Source organism: Zeus faber (assembly GCF_960531495.2).
Source record: "Zeus faber genome assembly, chromosome: 12".
Taxonomy (NCBI): Eukaryota; Metazoa; Chordata; class Actinopteri; order Zeiformes; family Zeidae; genus Zeus; species Zeus faber.
The window spans coordinates 8,224,382-8,243,683 of NC_137196.1; the positions used below are offsets into that span (position 1 = coordinate 8,224,382).

A 19,302-nucleotide genomic window follows, 5' to 3' on the forward strand; every position below is an offset into this window, starting at 1 on the left:
TTTCTATATAAAATGCTGCGTAGCTGCACGCAGTTGAAAAAAAATGGACCTCTTGCACAAAAATAGAGAAATGCCGTAGGGCTCCATGCAGACCCTGCACGACTGAGGTGGCCATTGCAGCCCCAACAGCAGTGGATTTAATTTCAAGCAGCACTTCCTGCATGCCACGCCCCTATGCTGTGCCAACACGTCCAGTGGACTGTTACAGTGATACCGTAATACCGTGTTTCACATGTGTGTCCTGAACTGTAGGGGGCCTACCCAATGCATTGATAACATGCCGAGGAATGGGCAGCGATGTGAAGGCGGTTCCTAATGTTTGAACAAGAAGATGATATATGATATATATAAATGATACAACAAACGGTTTGGGAAGTCCTCGCTGATCTGCTGGTCTCAGGGCTCAATAGTAACGGGTGGGCGGTTACATTTACATTACATTTAGTCATTTAGCAGACGCTTTTATCCAAAGCGACTTACAATTGTTCAAACACCGACGGACGCAGCCATCAGGAGCAATTAGGGGTTAAGTGTCTTGCTCAAGGACACTACAGCATGCTAGCAGGAGGAGCCTGGGATCGAACCAGCAACCTTTAGATCACTAGACCACCAGCTCTACCGCCTGAGCTACCATCCCCCGTTGCCCTTGGCAACCAGATCGAATCAGTTCGCACCCATTTCGTGGCCTCTGGTTGCCCCCTCTGGCAACCTCTTTTTAGCATAAAAAATAGGGACAGCCAAACGTGCACCCCAAAATAAATACATTTGTTTCATTAGTGATATTTAAATATTGCTCTTACAGTCAGAGCCAGAGCACTGCACATGCATAGGTTTACATGCATTTAGTCATGTCTGCACAGGCACCTGTTTAGAGCCATTGGCGAAGCAAATTAAGTTGTTTGACTGTTAAAAGTTTGACTAGCCGCCAACATTACAAACAAAAGGGCAAATTGATTCAACGCACAAAGAACCAGATATGAACCTGAACGACAAAGGAAATGGGAGGGGGTTTAGCAATTTGAAATGTTTTATCCGTCCAAGAGAATGACGCCATCTGCGATCGATTTACTAGTTGACTCTGTCTTTGATATTATGTTAGAACTGAGACATGGACATGGCTCGAGTCCGGTTGAAAGCGCTCCGAGCATGAAGCGATGCTGCGTCCACGAGCTCGGAAAACTGTAATGCATGTCAGGGGAGATGCGTTATTGGAATCTGGAAAACCGTCGGCTCCCACCGTTAGTGAATTTCAGACAATTTTTCACCATAAATGGGTTTGCGTCTCTGTGCAGTTAACTTAAACTAAACTAAAAAATAAAACTCGGTGTGAAAAAACATTTAGGTTAAAACTCAGACAGAAAAAAGTGAAAACTAAGTGAAACGATATTGTGTACTTACAAAACTAACTAAAACAAAATAAGACAACCCAATGAGTTTGTTGTGAGCTGTCTGAAACTGCAGATGATGGAAATGTAAGTAATCAAAAAATCCTGTGTTTATTTAAAAATAAAAATAAAAAAAGGATCCGGTGCATAGACTGTAGACTGCTTTGTGAGAAGATGTGCACGTGTGAGAAAAATGGTGTTATTATTGTAGATGTATCACGCTTGGACCACAGCAACAAAAATCAGAACAAACTTTTAAATTAAGCCTTGTAGATCTAATATGAATGAAGATTCAGCAACTGGATTACTTATTACTCGCCTAAAATTTGTTTAGAAACAGATTTTGGTCAACTGCTAAGGTGAAATCAATGAAAGTTACAGAGTAAATACAGCAAAACCTGAAGCAATGCTCAAACGCCATCGGCTCACAGAAGCCGGGACTTGTGCTCAAACCCCATTGCCTCATCGAACTCTGGCCTCGGTAGGGTGGCTCCTCCCACAAAAATCAGTCCGTTTTGGAATAAGGTGGGCCTGTAGCTTTCACAGTCAAGTGGGTCCTTGTCTTTTTTCAGTGTCAGGGAAATGACTGCATCAGACAAAGAGGCAGGGAGGCTGCCCCTGTCCAAAGCCTCGCAGTACATACACTTGTGCTCACAAGTTTACATACCCTGGGAGAATTTATGATTTCTTGGCCATTCTTCAGAGAATATGAATGATAACACAAAAACCTTTCTTCCACTCATGGTTAATGGTTGGGTGAAGCTATTTATTGGCAAACAACTGTGTTTACTGTTTTTAAATCAAAATGACAAAAGAAAGTACCCAAATGACCCTGATCAAAAGTTTACATACCCCAGTGACATTGACCTGATAACATGCACAAAAGTTGACACAACAGGTTTAAATGGCTAATCAAGGTTCCCATCCTTACCTGTGACCTGTTTGTTTGTAATTAGTGTGTGTGTATAAAAGGTCAGTGAGTTTCTGGGCTGGTCAAGAAATGGTCAAGAAATCATAAATTCTCCCAGGGTATCTAAACTTGTGAGCACAAGTGTATCCAGGAGAAATGGGGAAAGCTCTACTACGTAGGATTTGTAAAACTTGTCATGAAGACGCCAGGGCCTTTACCATATGGGTGATTTTGCATAGCTTCAGTTATTTCCTCCATAGTGATTGGATGATTAAGTGTGACCACCGACCGAGGAGAGTCAGAAACGCATCTATTTCCTGCCTATCTACGTTGGATGAACGGAGGCTGATATAGAAATCCCTGAATGCTCCATTTTTCTTATTTGGGTCAGTTAATAACGCATCACTCCATACTCTTAAAGCTGGGATGGAGCTTAGAGCATCCTTTTGCTTAATGTATCTCGCCAGCATGCGTCCAGTCTTGTTGAATAATTTTTGCTTGTCCCTAAACTGCAAATTAGCATACTGTACCATACTGTGTCATTGTTCAGGGTTGTTCGGCGATGCCGTATTGCTGCGCCGTACTGTTGTATACAGTGCTGTATTATCCCACTAACACTACCTCACTTCATTCACATGCCACTTTAATGCATATATCTGTATATACATAATTGCCTATTCCATATACATAAGCATATTCCCTTTATCTATTTTATTTTATTTTATTCTATATATAAATTATAAAAATTTTCCCTAGGACATATTGTGTGTTATCATCGGGTGCGTTGCATTACATTTCACTGCATATATGTATGAAAGTATGTATATGTATGTGATGAATAAACCTCTTGAATCTTGAATTGAATCTTGAATCAAATTCAGCTTTATGGGTTAAGGTGGTATTTAATTAATATTAAAGTCTGGTTCGGGTGGTCAGATTGGATATATTGGATATATAGAAGATATATTTTGTTAAAAATAATTATTAGATATCTACATTTTTTTCTCTAGCTCAAGCTGCTTGGTGCTGCTAGTCGTTTTTCTTTTTTCGAATGAAGCATTTTGTATATGGCCTCTGGTGAATGCATTTAAGGCCTCCCCAATTATGCCAGCAGAGGGCACTGAAGACGAGTTAGTCTCCTTGTAAAGATTCATTTGGCCTCTGTTTTATTAAAGGGGAGCGTGCTGAGAAATATGTGGGCGTGGTCAGAGATTAGTATGTTACCAAAAGTGGAGTATACTGCAGAGGAAGTGACAGTTTGAGATGAGAAAGAAGTCAAACTTGACAGCATATCATCGCCAGACATCAACTAGCCCAGAGTCTTAAGACACTTGTCCTCCTTTGTTAAAAATGAGAGTCACAGTAGTAACAGGTTTGGCTGCATTTCTGGAGAGATAAAGAAATATTCTTCATTGGCTTACATCACGTACATCTGTAATGTTTCAGAGGGTTACGGTTTGATTTTATTTACTGCCTATTTGTTTTTTCTTTCTTGTCATGGAAAACTGAAAAATGATCAATTATTAAAAAAAGAAAAATAAACTTTAAATTTCACTATTTTTCCAAATACACCAGCCACGCTGCTGCTGCACCACTTAACCTCGAGCCCCAACCTTTAATATCAATGCTTTAGGACACGTTCTTCTGTTTTTGAGTGCACAGTTGGAGCATGTTATTATTCGTGGGCAATTGAACAAGCCCTTCTCCTCCTCCCACAGGGGAATGCTACCAGCAGCTCCTGCCGGTGATCCAGTCTGTGGAGGCAGAGCGTGCCCGGCAGAGCGGCTTGACCCAGCGGCTCCAGGAGCGCCTGAGCAGGGCCCAGGAGGAGATCTCGGCCCTGCAGAGCTCCATGGACCAGAGGGCCTCCCACTACCAGAGGCTCCACACTGAGCTCCTGGAGAAAGCTGACCGGGCTACGGACACAGAGAGAGAGGTGTAGAAACGAGGTGGTGGAGGTGGAAAATTAAAAGTCCATATGGATGGACAGATCGATGGATAGATGGGAATATACAGATAACAGATAACAGATATAACAAAAAAATAACAGAAAAATTGAAAAATCAAATATATCCGGCCATATTCAATAACTTATGAAATAAACAGTGAAGCAGAAAGATAAACTGAAGATAGAAATTGTGATGCACAATAAACCTGACATTAACTATGAACCTTAGACAGTAAACAAAATGGTGGCATTAAGACTATAAACCAAAACGTAATTCCATGGTTAAACACAAACATACACTTCTGTATTAGCAAATTCACATTCTGTGGTGGTGGTGCTTGTCGCAGATTTCCAAAAAGCTGTAATCCTTCTAACAAATGGCGTCATGCCGTTTTCAGCTGAGGAAAAAGAGTGCACGCGCAGCAGGATTGGAGAAACAACTGCAGGAGAAAACGTCGGCCTACACCCAGGCGGTGTCGAAGAACGAGGAGCTGGAGAAGCAGCTTCTGGTACAAGGCCACCCTCTTGCTGATTTACACACTCATTAATTTTTTACTGAATTTTACTCCCACTTTATTTACTTGATTTAAAGAAGTTAGCCTTTTATGTCCATATTTTTAAATTATTTTATTTGATTGTTTTAGGTTTTTTTTTCATTTTATTTGATGTGTTAACTTATTTCACATTGTGTGTTGTGTTTCAACATCTGTTTTTGATGCTATTTTTGTATGTTACTTATTTTACAATGTGTTTGTATTTCTGTCTATCTGTATCTGTTTATTGCTCTTTCTATCTGTTACAGTACAGCTTTTGACTGTTAATCTGAGGAAGGGCGACACAACATTCTATTGTTCAATCTATTCTTTTCTTCAAACCCTTTGCCAACCTTTGCAACTTGGTTTACGGCCAATATTTACACTTTTTCATGTCTTGAAATCGTAAAAACATGAGGCTAGTCATCGCCTATAATTGTTAATGGATCTTGTCTTGTCTCTTACTGTAGGAGAAGACCAATAGCCTCCAGCATTACAAGTCGCTGCTGACCAAGAAGCAGCGGGAGCAGCAGCAGGCTCTGGAGAAGTACAAAACCTCCCAAACTCAACAGTCTCTGGAGCTCCAACACCAGACCGAAGTGGTAAAGCTGCCTCCCCCCTGTCTCTCATCACAAACTCCCCTTGTATTTCTGTTTGTTCCCATGTAGCTTCTACACTGCTTACTTTGAGCAAAAACAGCATCAACACGGTAAACCCTTCTCCAGTTGCAGGTGTCAATGGAGGAGGCACAGTGTCGGGCTTTGCAGCTCGAGCAGGAGTTTATTTTGGCCCAGAGAGACAGAGACGATGCCCAGAAGGCGACGGCTGCTCTGCAGGCTTCCCTGAAGCAGCTGGAACAGGTCAGCGTGTAGTATCCATGAGAACAATTTTAATAGATGGATCTATAGGTACTTTATTCATCACTGAAAGAAAATTGCAATGTCCCAGCAGCTCACATCAAAACAGTAGGCAAAATAATGATAAAGCAAAAATGAAAAAGTCTTAGTGATTTGGAGGCCCCAGGCAAAACCTATTTGAGGCCCCTTCTCCACCTCGCCTAATGCAATCATGCAGTGGCGTCGGGGTGTAGGTTTCGTATGAGCATTGGTGAGGACACATCTTGGCTGTGGGTCCTCCCCCAGAAAATTTTGAGGGTCAAGCACTTCATTTCCTGCACTCTGATCAATTTTTATGCACCAATTTGTGCCTTTTCTGCATCAATTTATGGTGGATAATAATAAACACAAAACACAAAATTTAGGCACCAGGTGACATTTCCAAATATAATCGAATGTAATGCTGTAAGGCTCTCAGGAATTCTGTATTGCTTTCAAATGTTAATGTCCTTTAGATCAACTTTTCTCATTTAATCCCACATTTGTCCCTCTTTTATACCACATTTTGGCCATAACCGATTAAAACATTGATCAAATCTATATGAGAATGAGACCTCCCTGCGTGTGCATGGCGGCAGAGGAGGAGAGAGGAGGAAACGCTGTGCCACTGCTGACAGAGATTGTGTGTGTGTGTGTGTGTGTGTGTGTGTGTGTGTGTGTGTGTGTGTGTGTGTGTGTGTGTGTGTGTGTGTGTGTGTGTGTGCCAACTTTCCTCATTATATGTGTTTTAGTGTGTTATTTAAATGTGTCTCTGCCAGCCACAGGGACGCACAGTGGAACACTGGAACACCCCCCCCCCCCCCCCATGCTTAATGCGCAATTTGTGCCTCTCTTTCTTTCTCTGCATACACCAAAACCAAAAATTGCTAGTAAACATATGTACACTATTCTCTGTATTAACCAATTGCCATTGTGGTGGTTGGTTGTGAAATGTTTTTTGTTTTTTTTCCTCTACTGTTATTATTGTTATTAAATGCATCCCCAGTAATATCAGTAATAAAAAAAAATTATACAGATGAATAATTTGCATGACAGAAGACAAATGGAAGCTCCTAGCAAAACAAGCTGCACCTCACCTGTTATCGCTCGTGGTTCTCAACTCGCCTTAGCCTGCGTTTGTTTCGTTTTTAAAGGCGAAGGAGGCCGAATCGAGACGCAGCGAGGAGGCACTGCAGCATTTCAACGAGCAGGCAGCCAACTCTGCCAAAATGGTTGGTATCATGAGCCGGAGGGCACAGCAATATCCATTAAACTATGGATTCTGTCATCTCTAAATGTCTACCCCCCACGTGTGTGTGTCTCCAGGCGTCTGAGCTGGAGACGTCCCTCTCTGCGTGCAGAGAGGAGCTGAGCCGCCACCTGTGGCAGATGAAGGAGGTTAAGGAGAGCTATGAGGCTGAGCTTCAGCAGAAGACTGACAAGGTAACGTGGAGATTACTAAGCAAAGAAACTGTCTGTCTCTATATCACACCCCTCAAAACAAATCACACTGTAATTCATAAGGAAGATGAACAAATTAAGCTAAGCTAAGCTAACTTTACTCAGTCAAAATGGAGGCCAAATGAAAGAAGAGTGAAATAAAAGTCAAGAAGGTGACTTGATTTTTGCATTTTCGTATTTTTTTTGTTGTAAAAAGCATGTTGAATGTATCCAACAGATAAATATCGATTTTAATAGATTATATAATTATATTCTGAAGACAACAAACAAATAGTCCAAGATTTAGGACTCGAAAACTACATCGATATTGAAAATAAACTGTAAACATATATAAACTAGCAACTCAGGAAGTTTGTAATGCACGTGTGTGCACAAATGTGGGATTGTAATTCAAAAGGCACAATCTGTTTATTCTCATCTAATGCTTTCCCCTTCTGGACACAAGCCTTAAAGCAAAACAAAAAATCAATAGCGCTGTTCACCATTCAGTATTTTTGCCGCAGGTTGAACTGGTTTCACATGCTGCATGAGAATCTCACATCCCCATGAAAAGCAACTCCATTTGATTAACAAGGGACAAGAAGATATTTTTCACTAGTTTTAATAATGAATGTAAACCTGTGCATGTTTGGGAAAAGATCATTCAAATGTGAGCCTTATTTGACAAAAATCCAATTTACATCTTGATTTGGCATGAATCTCGCTTCCATATAAATTGGAGTAAAGCCCCGCTACAATGATAATCAGGATCTGTTTTATTCTGCCAAGTACACATATACCGGGACTTTGCTCTGGTGAAGTTTGGTGTGTTTCTCTTCAGACGGTTGGCATTAAAAAAAAAAGTAAGCTTAACCAAATTTTGAATAAAATGATTATTATTATTATTATTAATAATAATAATAATAATAATAATAATAATAATATAGAATAAAAAGTGAAGTAAAAATAAATAAAGTTAAATATATAAAAATAGCCCAAAAATAAAAAAACAGATAATAATCTGATATACACTACTCACACAAAGTAAGGGATATTTGGCTTTTGGGTGAAATTTATGGAAAATGTAAAAAGTTCACGCTACAGTGATATTATATCATGAAAGTAGGGCATTTAAGTAGAAGCAGGCAATGGTGATTTCCTCATCTCAAACAATTGATTGAAACAAAAGCCAACAACAGTGGTGGGTTTACCACAACAAAAAATGCCTGGCCCCCCACTCTTCTTGAAGGGCGACCCTCAGGTAATTGAGGTTCTGGGGTACGGAGTGACGAGCCTCTACACGGCGACTCAGCTGATCCCATAGGTTTTCTATGGGATTCAGGTCTGGAGAAAGTGCAGGCCACTCCATTTGAGGTGCCCCAGTCTCCAGCAGCCGTTCCCTAATGATGCGACCTCGATGAGCTGGAGCATTGTCGTCCATGAAGATGAAATTAGGCCTGTGTTGTTCATGCAGGGGCACAATGACTGGATTAATGATGTTATTCAGGTAGTATGGGCTTGTCACTGTACCATTCACAAAGTGTAGGGCAGTTCTGTATTGACTAGACACACCTGCCCACACTGTAACACCACCACCACCACCAAAGGCTCGTCTGGTGACAACAGTGGCTGATGCATAGCGCTCTCCTTGACGTCTCCAACATCGTTGGCGGCCATCATTTCTGCGTGAATTGACTTTCATCAGAGAACAGCACTGAGGCCACTGGTCCCTCGTTCAGCCTAAATGCTCCCTGGCCCGTGCAAGACAATGAAGCCTGTGCCTGGTGGTGTGGTCAGGTACCCTTGCAGGTCGTCTAGCACATAGACCACGCTGATGTAAACGGTTTCGAATGGTCTGACGTGACACTTGGGTGCCTCTCACCTCCCTTAAATGTGCCTGGAGTTGAGTGGCATTCATCATCCGGTTTCGCAGGGCACTGTTCACAATGAAGCGGTCATCAGTGTAGGATGTGGCCAAAGGACGTCCACTTCTATGCCTTTCTGTGGCTCTTCCAGTCTCTCTGTATCTCTGTTGCAACCTGCTGATGACACTCTGTGACCATCTAAGCTCAGTGGCCATTTCCCTCTGAGAACATCATGTTTGAAGCCTCACATTGGCGAGGTACTGTTGATCAGTTGTAAGGTGTCGTCTTGGTCTCATGATGTCAAAATGTGAACAGCATGATGAAGAGAACTGTTTAAATACCAATTCTAATTGATCCAGGAAATGTATTGGTTGATTCATGGATCAAACACCTGTTGTGAATTTTGCCGTTCAGCTCCTTGTTAGAGAACAGCAAGTTGTGCAAAAAGTACTGAAACATTGAACAGTTGGACATGTGCATTCAAAAGTTTAGAGAAGGTCAAATTAAGTTCACCTGTAAAGGTTATAGTGCATTTTAGGTTCATCCTGAAATTTCACCCAAAAGCCGAATATCCCGAACTTTTTGTGAGTATTGTATAAAAATATACAAATGCAGAAGATAGATTATTGTTATGGGTATGTAGGTTATAAATTATTCTAAGAATATGTCTGTCTGTATGTACATTCTATTTATATCAATCGACTATCTTTGATTATCTGTGTGAACTGCAATGTCGCACACGAGAGGAGGAGACCCCTGCGCAGTGAGTAGGGATGCAACGGTACATGGGATACTATTGAACCGTTTGGTACGCCTCCTAGGGTTCAATAGGCACACCTGAACCGTGGTATTAAGGTAGATGTGCACCGGACACATTGGCGTATGGGCGCGGTGTGCAGTAAGTGCTGCATCCTATTGAATCCAGTGTTGGAGCTCCTCCACGTCAGTCATGTGGGGTCCACGTGGCATTTCTCTATTTTTGCGCAAGAGGTCTATTTTTTTCAACTGTGCGCAGCAGCCTTTTCAAAAGAAACACAAGATAGAACTACATAGAAATGATTTTGTAAAGAGTGCAATCAATCAAGGTGTCCAGTCAGAAAATAAACCCCTGAGATGGCCCTGTCCCTATTTATTACAAACTTCTCTACTCGCACCAGGTAGTGTCTCGTCGTTCACAGACGACGAGACATTCTTTTGAACGGATCTTTTGTAGAAATGAAGGGAACCGAGTCTCGCTGGGTGATGAGATTTTTACAGTTTTATGTTGTTTGTTTAAGTTGCCGTCTCCTGCCGCCGGCAAATGTTTCCCCCTCTCTGTCATGTCTCTATGTTTGTATGTCCCTCTATGTTTGTCTCTCATATAGCCTATGCTCCTCCCTCACCGGGAGGTGCCCTGGCTGAAAAGGAGCGCACCCACTGTCACGTCAGGTTCAGAAAGCCAAGGCACACACGCACTGGTCGGAATGTGAGGTTTTATTACAATAAGTTATTTTACTATTATTATTTATGTGTGAAACATACTGTTTATACCTGTTCTTCACAAAAATAACTATATGTAGCAGATCTTGGTGGTAGTAGCAAATTATCCAACAAGATCTATATATAATATATAATGTATTCTAATATAGTACTGGTTTTATTTAATATTTTTTAAATTGTGAAATATTTTTTAAATATATATATATATATATATATATAATGAATGGAAATGAATATTTGAATTATCCACTATCCTGGACACCTCACCTCCAATCAGATGAATTTATGCAAATGAACTAATGAACCGCAACCCCGGTCTCCCCCCACAGCAATACACACAAAGCATTACACCTTCTACATTTTTTTATTTAAATTGTTATTTTCTTGAATATAAAGATACCAAAACCGTACCCTTACCGTGGCCCCAAAACTGTGATATATACCGAACCGTGAGCCCACTGTACCGTTGCATCCCTAGCAGGGCGTGGCCTCCAAAGTCACACACGCACGCAAGAGGAGGACACCCCTGCATGGCAACAGAGCACCTGGCAGTCCGCATAAACACGACTAAATCATTGACTGAAGAAATCTGGACTCGACTGGTCCTCCTGAAGTTTTAATATTATATTCCTTACATTTTGTAAAACTGTGCCATTTTGAACTGGCATGCACTGGAGGGAATCTATGTATGTATCTATTTAACCCATGGCGGGTGTATCGAAAGGGCATGTACTAACTAGCTTATTACAGTGTGTACCAATTTTGTGTTAAAGGATTGTGAGACCCATCCCGCACACACACACACACACACGTAAACATACGCCTTTGGTCCGCCATGCTCCCGTGACCGTCTCCCTAGATTTGTGCCAGCTTGGGTCTGCTGACGTCGCTCCAGGATAAGCTGCAGAGCACCAACGCGGTGTGCCAGAGCTCCGGCGAGCAGAACCTGCAGCTGCAGCGCTCCCTGCAGGCGCAGCAGACCATGTTGAGCGAGGGCACGGCCCGCATAGCTGAGCTGGAGGAGAGCCAGAGCCTCCTGCAGAGACAGGTAGGCCACAGTCCACAACCTCCCATGACGTACGTATGCATATCGCAACACCTGCTTAGGGTCATATACAAAAGAAACCCGCGATGAGTGGTCTGAGGGGTTGTGATGCCCTGCTTTGCGATGGCAATGGTCAAGCAGGGCCCTTGGGTATTCCAAACCTTATCATTTCTGATTTACTTGCAAAACACTCATTATTTACAAATAAAAAAAACCGACAGACATTGACTTTCCTAGGAAAGTCTCAAGGCTTTACCTCAAACAACTGACTTGACTTGGCTTACCAGCACAACAAAAGCATAAGAAACATTCTTCATTTTGAGGTTTTTTTTTCAGTAAAACAACAAAAATGTGGAGATGTTATTATTTTTTAATGTTTTTTCTAAATGCCTCCATTGTCTTACTTTCTAAATAGTTATTTAAATTATCATCTTTACAGAAAATTATTATCGCTGTCTTTGCAACGAGGATCACACAGTTGCTTGTGTTCCGAATTGCAATGCTAAGTTGCCAGTTGCGTGGAACGACACACATCTGTACAAATCACAGACTTGTGAGTCTTCATCACCGCCCAGGGGGGGGTGGTACGCCAAGTTCTTTTCTTAATTTTTTTGCTGGTTCTGCTTTCTGAAACGCTTCTTTCACAAGCAAAGTAGACTACAGTGTTCCCCAATATTGAATCCCATTTGGAGACGGATAAAGTAGTTAAATAATTTTTTCACAGCGGTTTAAAGCCACGGTAGCAGGACACGGCAGCCGTTAAAACCATGTGTCACTGTGCGCTTTAAAATATATGGTGGATATTTTGTAACAATACGAAAGTGGCTACTAAAAGTTAGGGAATGCCGTTGCATATTTTTTTAGTTTTTTTTTTTTTTAATATATATATATTTTGATCCATTTCTGAATAAATTAACAATAAACAAACATAGCCATAATAAACTGCCTTAGCCTTGAATTCTTTTACCATACAATTTGTTAATGTTCACTTGCATTTATAACAATAATAATAAAAAATAAATAATGCATGTATAAAGCACTTTTCTCATAACTTAAAGCACTGTAAAATCAAGTACAATATTAAGTAAACTACATACAATATACTGCATATGCATACATAAATGACTGTTGAGCCACTGTGATTTCTTTATAAACACGGTGCTGTCTTTTATTGACTGCAGAAACAGTTTAGATAGTGGACAAGTTAAGATAGTTCTTTATTAATCCCCTGTGAGGTGAATATTATTAGACACAAATAACAATTCTCATTACAGAAGCCTCCATGTCATGTTTTGCATTGTAGCTTTTAGAGGATAAATAGGCTAGTGATGATTATCATGAGATAATTCGGTTGTTTTTCATTGTGTGCATAAAGCCGCTACTTGAAAGATTGAGTACCCTAAAAACCATTTACACTCAAATCAAAGTTTGACATTAGAAACTCCCAAACATAAAACCAATTATACTCCTTTTATTATGAAAAAATCCCACCATCGAACCAAGAGCGAGTTGTGTCTGACTGTTGGGACGTGTCTGACGCAGGTGTCAGGTCTGGAGAGGGAGCTGGAGCGAGCACGGGCTTCGCTGGAGGTGGAGCTGAGGAACAGAGAGACGGAGGCCCGGGTGCACGAGAAGGAGGTGCAGGAGAGGAGCCAGGAGGCCACGCAGCTCTCCGCCTCCGTCAGGTAAGGGTCCTGCCCAGCGCTGTCTGTCTGTCTGTCTCTATGCATCCCTCTGGTCATCTATCCATCCTGCCCTCCCCCCACAGTACAGTACACAGTTTATTTTCAGATAACCTTACATTAGAGATCACATTCATTTTTCACTTGCCCGATCAAAAAACTGCAAGAGGCATTCCCCTTGCCCGAACACAGAGTTTACTTGCCGCAGGTGAGCTAATTACCGTTAACACCGTTCGCACCGATGGATGCAGCGCAGTGGACAATATTACCCACAAAAATACACGGAGAATTGCAAACCTGCTTGTGATTTCGAACTTCGAAAATGGAAAGCTCATTTCGATCAATTTTCGATTTTGAATCGGAATGTTGACACCCCTACTATCTCTTGCTATGTTTGTTGTGTTCTCAAAGAATATGGCAACAAAATTGTCACATCTGCCGCTTTAAGGTGTGCCACACAGCTCTTAAGACGGACACTTTTACAGCTTCTTTTTTACCTTCTGTTCCCATTTTCAGCTGTATTTATCACCTCACGTAAATGGGGAAAAACCTCCATGGAGCCTTCTCTTACTGGAAGTGGCGTTGCGTTCTGCAGCCTCTATGGGACTTTTGTCAACCTGTTGTTTTGTGTGAGAGACGATTTATGTTACGTAAGCGGGACGCTCCTCTGACCCACGGCGCAGACTTATTTTAACCTCCGTACCCCGCGGGGCTTGCTGAGATGGTCTCATGACTACTTCTTTACACCGCGTCCCATCCTTTTGTCACCGTACGCATGTGTGAATGCCTCTAACCCCTCCTCCTCCTCCTTGGATACTATATATATTTTCAACTGCTCATTCTCAGAAACCCGGGGATGTTGTCAAGATTACATTTTCTTTTTTTTTTTGCTGTATTTTACTCCAGCTTTCCATTCCTAATCAATTTAAGATATGAGGCAGTTTTTGAGTGTGTAGAGGAATGTCCTTAAAGAAGTCGTTTTGTTTTAGCATGTATACATTTTGTGCAAACCTGTAGCAAATTGCGTCAAAAGCTTTATTTTTTCGTTCGTAAGTGCTGTTCTAGAACAGTGCCTCAAGACAGAAATGGGAGCCCTTTTCACAGTAAGGTGGGGACCGAGAGGGAGTTTTGAATTGTGTCTCTTTAGCATTTTCAAAATTATATTTCCTGACAGCTAAGTTTGGTTTATTTTTCTCCACACTGCTTTTGTGGGTTTTTTTTAGAATGAATTCTCTTTCTCTCCCGACACAGCCACCTGACCATGGAGATGACCAAGTGCCGCAGCGAGCTGTCGTCCATGGAGTCGGAGCTGCAGCGGCTGCGGCGCGAGGCGGGTGCCCGGACCTCGCAGATCAAAGTTATGGAGCACAGCCTGCAGCAAGCCCAGAGCCTGCTACACAAGAGGAACGACCTGGGTGAGACTCCTAAGTTTAATTATTAATATTTGTCTTTACTTTTTGATTGTGTTGTAATTATTACAATGGATTTTAAATACTGTGTGTGTGTGTGTGTGTGTGTGTGTGTGTGTGTGTGTGTGTGTGTGTGTATATATATATATATATATATATATATATATATATATATATATAAAATATACTAGAAATTCGAGGGACTTATGTAGATAGATAGATAGATACTATATTCCTCCCATTCCTCCTCGACCATGAAGCAGAAAGATGAACTTAAGATAGAAATGGTGATGTACAATAAACCTTTACATTAAATATGAGCCTTGACAGGAAACCAAATGCTGGCAATAAGCCTGTAAATCAAAAAACACAGTAAACATACATTGAACTACATGGTGTAGTTCAGAAGGTAGAGTATATTGAATCCACTCTTCCCGCTCTCTCCTCTCTCTGACTCTGCGCTCCTCACAGTGGTGGACCTGGAGGAGAAGCTCCATAGGAGTGAAGAGGACCGGCGCGGCTCGTCGCAACGCGTCCAAATGCTGGAAGGCCAGCTGCAGGCAGTACGTGGTGAGCTGAGTGACACGCTTGTGAGCCTGCAGGAGCTCCGGGACGTCCTACAGAAGAGCCAGGCAACCGCTGACGAGCGGAAGGCCTCACTGGACAAGCTGAGCGTGGAGCTTAGGTGAGGGGAGGTACACCCACACTGAAAACAAAACATGCCGGCAGCGGGTGCAGAAGCCCCCCCCCCCCCCCCCCTTTTTCTCTCCTTACCACTGTATACACACATTTTACATATGCACTTTTATTTGGATTTAATTTAATTTCATTATTTTAATTTATCCACACACGCGCACACACACACACACACACACACACACACACACACACACACACACACCATGGATAAAGATAAACATCTCAACACTAGCTCATCCCTCTGCAGTGTTTCTTTATACTGTATGAACAACGTTTCCACCGTCTTTGGATCGGATCGAAGGAAGTACACACGACATTTTTTTGTGAAAACCTCCAAAGCAGAGCTGCTTGTCGTTTCCATGCAACCATTGAATCACCGGTCACTCTTAGCGAGTTGAGAATTATTTTTACTGCCAAGGGCTGACTAAACAAAACTAACTTCTATCATCATGGTAATGTGTGTCAAGCAATAGCAACTTGGGAGTTTGTTTCCAGTTGTTTCTCACTGTAGACCGCTCGTCACCACAGAAGGCCCGGATCTCAACTCAACTCAACTCAGCCCAACTCAACCAGTTGGACAATGAGGACGGATGACATGAGTTTGTTTTTTTTCCTGCCATGAGTTTTATTATTCGGGGAACTGAGGTAACTCAGTCACTGTTGACACAACCAGCAATGCAAAAAACTTCTATCACTCATGCTGATTGCGATAAGTAAAATCCCCCAGCTGAAAAAAAAAGCCCTCTGTTCTGATATGGTCCTTCTGAAAACCTCTACTTGTTGAAGAACGGGTGTTTGTGTATCGATATATGAGCGTGAACTTGTTATGCAACAGGGTGGAGAGTTAAAATAATTGCTTGTTGCTTCCAATTGTCTTATAAAGCCATAAAATGTTTATCACCTAATGGAAAGTAGAACCATTATTTACGACTGTGTTTTTCAAAAGGGAAACGGACAACTCAACACGTTAAATTGCGAAGGCCAATGTCAAATTCCTTGTTAATACCTGGAGTGATGTTGTGAGGAAATGAATATTAACGAGTGAGTGAAAACAGATGCGGACAGTGGGACTGTATTTTATTCATTGTGTTTAGATGTACCGCACCAGGGTTCTGTTCTTCAGGACATTAGACATTACTGCTTTGATGCTAATTGTTGAGTTTTGTCCATTATATTTACCATGAACACTTCTATATCTTCCACAAAAAAAGACCAAAGTTCAGTGTTTCCTTTTTTTATGCAGTTTTTTATCTCATGTTGTTTATTGTCTCATCATTGTTTGTCAATTCACAATGTTTATTAATGTAAATCGATATTTGAAGCTCAATAACTTATTCTGATTTCAAGAAAATACTTTTCAATTCCTCGCCCTCATCCGTGTGCTGTTTTTCTTTTCTTTATCATCATCATTGTTGTTGTTGTTATTGCCGACACAGACCAGCCCATCACATGCACAGGTCTCGTAACTCGCGGCCCCCACAAGTTCCCTGTACAGTACACCAAGCACCGTGGGGGGAAAACCCTGTCCAGAACTGATTGAAAGTAGCTCCTGTGTAGAGGAAACACAGTGGGCCACTGTATACATTTTGCAGACAGTTGGCCATTAGTCATTTACCCCTCCCTTTCCCTCCTCTTCACCCATGAAGGATATTATCTTTCTGATCAAAACGCACACGGGCAACGGAAAGGTCAGCATAGGTATGTGACACATAATCTCTTGAACTTGAACATGTCAAGTGACCACTCAATAGCAGTATAACTGCTCAATCAGTCCACAACTTGCACAATGAAAACAACGGGTTTTTAATATATATCAGCCCTTATTTGGACCATATTAGCCATATAGCCATTTTCCATGGGATTTACTTATTCTTTATTTTTTTACACTCAAGAGTATATTTAGTCCCCATAATAATCAAGCGCTGTGTCGCGAGTCTACCATTACGCTACAGAGGAGCACTCTGTCTTCTGTCCTCCTATGACCTCGTCCAGCCTGTACCTTCTTGATCCAGCGCCACAAATTAATTGATGAGTTCCGTGTTTGTCCGACTTCGTAGGGAAACGCAGAAGGAGCTGGAGGAGAGAACGCACGAGGTGCTACACATGGACACCGCCCTCAAGGAGAGAAAGGGGGAGCTCCAACAGCGAGCGAAGCTGGTACAATGCACACACACACACACACACACACACACACACACAAATCCTTTTTGTCTGCCTATGAGATCTCATTTGAGATGACCGTATTCGCTTTTAACCCCGTCGCTCATGCTGTCTCAGTTGAGCCAGATGGATGTGGCTATCAGGGATCACAAGCAGGAGATGGAGAGGAGGGTGGAGGCTCTGCAGCAGACTCTGGAGACGAGGGAGGCTGAGCTGAAGGAGGTCCAGAGGGAGCTGAACGACCGGGACAGGAAGGTCAGTCCAGTGGGTCGTGTGAATGTACTTAAAAAGGCCATTATTATAAAGGTGTCTGAAATTATATTTTGCAGTATAATCTATAATCTGTCTCTAATCAGGGACAGACTAGGCCTATTCTTATACTAAATCACACTTTTAAACTGGACTAACTGAAATGGCCTTTCACAGTTATGGTTTTAAATAGTCTCAGACTTGCCCTAGTCTGATTTCCAGAAGGAAGATTAGAGCTAATAGGTCTAAGTGAATACTTAAATTAAATCTGACCAGAGGCAGGTTATCTTCGAGTAATGGATGTTGACCTCTAGGTCGACCTTGACAATAAAGAAAATGGATTATCTGGACTAAGACCAACACCATGACCAGACAGAAGGAGCTGACTAGTCCTTAATGACCTCAGGTTAGGACGTCCTAGTCTACAACTAAATAATTTTAACTTAAGCAATGTCAGAGCAAGGCATTTTTAAATTCTGGATGAATTGAACTAGCATTATCTTAGTCCTGATTTAGATTAAATCCCATCTGAAAAACCACTCCATAATCAGGTGAATATGCAACAGATATAGGATTCTTGTGTTAATTTCTCCTAGATATAATTAAAAACAACAAAAAGGTCTTAAATAGGATGTGCTGATGACTGCAGATACCCCGTCAGTCAGCGAACGTGGGTGATGACACCTTGAGTCTTGTTTTGGGCCCAGGCAACTTGCGCTTAGTGCATCTGAAAATAACCTAAAGTACATGGAGAAAGAGAGACATGGTGGCTGCACGCTCCGAAAGTCTGTGGGTTCACTTCTGCATCCAGCCTGAATTCACTGCAAAGCAAGAAAATCATGACAATGAATTAAATTACATGAAATTTCGGTCTCCATTACTCTTCAGAACTCATGCAATATACTGCAAATGGACTCGTGAACTAATTAACGGTTCCCGATAACAGCAATTTACATCACTGACAACTCTCTGTGGAACACTATACTGATACTGGGTAGGGCCTCCCTTTGCTCTCAAAACAGCCTCTATTCTGCTTGTCATGGATTCCACAAGATGTTGGAAACATTCCTTTGTGATTCTGGTCAATGTTTGAGATGATTGCATCACACAATTCGTGCAGATTTGTCATCTGCACATTCATGCTGCAAATCTCCTGTTCTATCACATCCCAAATGTGTTCTATTGGATTCAGATCCGGTGACTGGAAAGGCGACTGAAGAACATTGAACTCATTGTCATGTTCATTAAACCAGTTTGAGACGACTTTTGCCTTGTGACATGGTGCGTGATCATGCTGGAAAAGTAGCCATTAAAAATGGTAAATTGTGGCCATCAGACCAGGCTCCCGTGTTTTTGTGGGCCTGTGCCCACGGCAGCCTCAGCTTTCTGTTCTTGGCTGACAGAAGTGAAACCTCACAGGCACTGTCCCTCTAAAATCTCTTCTGCTCTTGTAGCCCATCCGCCTCAAGGTTCGACGTGTCGTGCAGTCTGAGATGTTTTTCTGCTCGCCACAATTGTACAGAGAGGTTATCTACGTGACCATAGCCTTTCTGTAAGCTCAAAACAGTCTGGCTATTCTCCATTTACCTCTCTCATCAACAAGGCTTTTCTGTCCGCAGAACT

At 41.8% G+C, this 19,302-nt stretch overlaps 1 protein-coding gene across 1 annotated transcript in view; it reads left to right on the forward strand.

The window, feature by feature from the left end:
* ccdc18 (coiled-coil domain containing 18) overlaps positions 1 to 19,302 on the forward strand; it is a gene marked incomplete at its 5' end in the record, with an annotated part of 35,857 nt that overhangs the window by 11,852 nt on the left and 4,703 nt on the right. The window contains 12 exons of the mRNA XM_080011246.1: positions 4,014 to 4,231; positions 4,642 to 4,752; positions 5,247 to 5,378; positions 5,502 to 5,636; positions 6,806 to 6,883; positions 6,978 to 7,094; positions 11,295 to 11,483; positions 13,023 to 13,165; positions 14,414 to 14,577; positions 15,043 to 15,256; positions 17,328 to 17,427; positions 17,548 to 17,685. Coding sequence (XP_079867372.1) covers positions 4,014 to 4,231; positions 4,642 to 4,752; positions 5,247 to 5,378; positions 5,502 to 5,636; positions 6,806 to 6,883; positions 6,978 to 7,094; positions 11,295 to 11,483; positions 13,023 to 13,165; positions 14,414 to 14,577; positions 15,043 to 15,256; positions 17,328 to 17,427; positions 17,548 to 17,685 — 1,739 coding nt within the window. The remainder of the gene's footprint in view (positions 1 to 4,013; positions 4,232 to 4,641; positions 4,753 to 5,246; positions 5,379 to 5,501; positions 5,637 to 6,805; positions 6,884 to 6,977; positions 7,095 to 11,294; positions 11,484 to 13,022; positions 13,166 to 14,413; positions 14,578 to 15,042; positions 15,257 to 17,327; positions 17,428 to 17,547; positions 17,686 to 19,302) is intronic.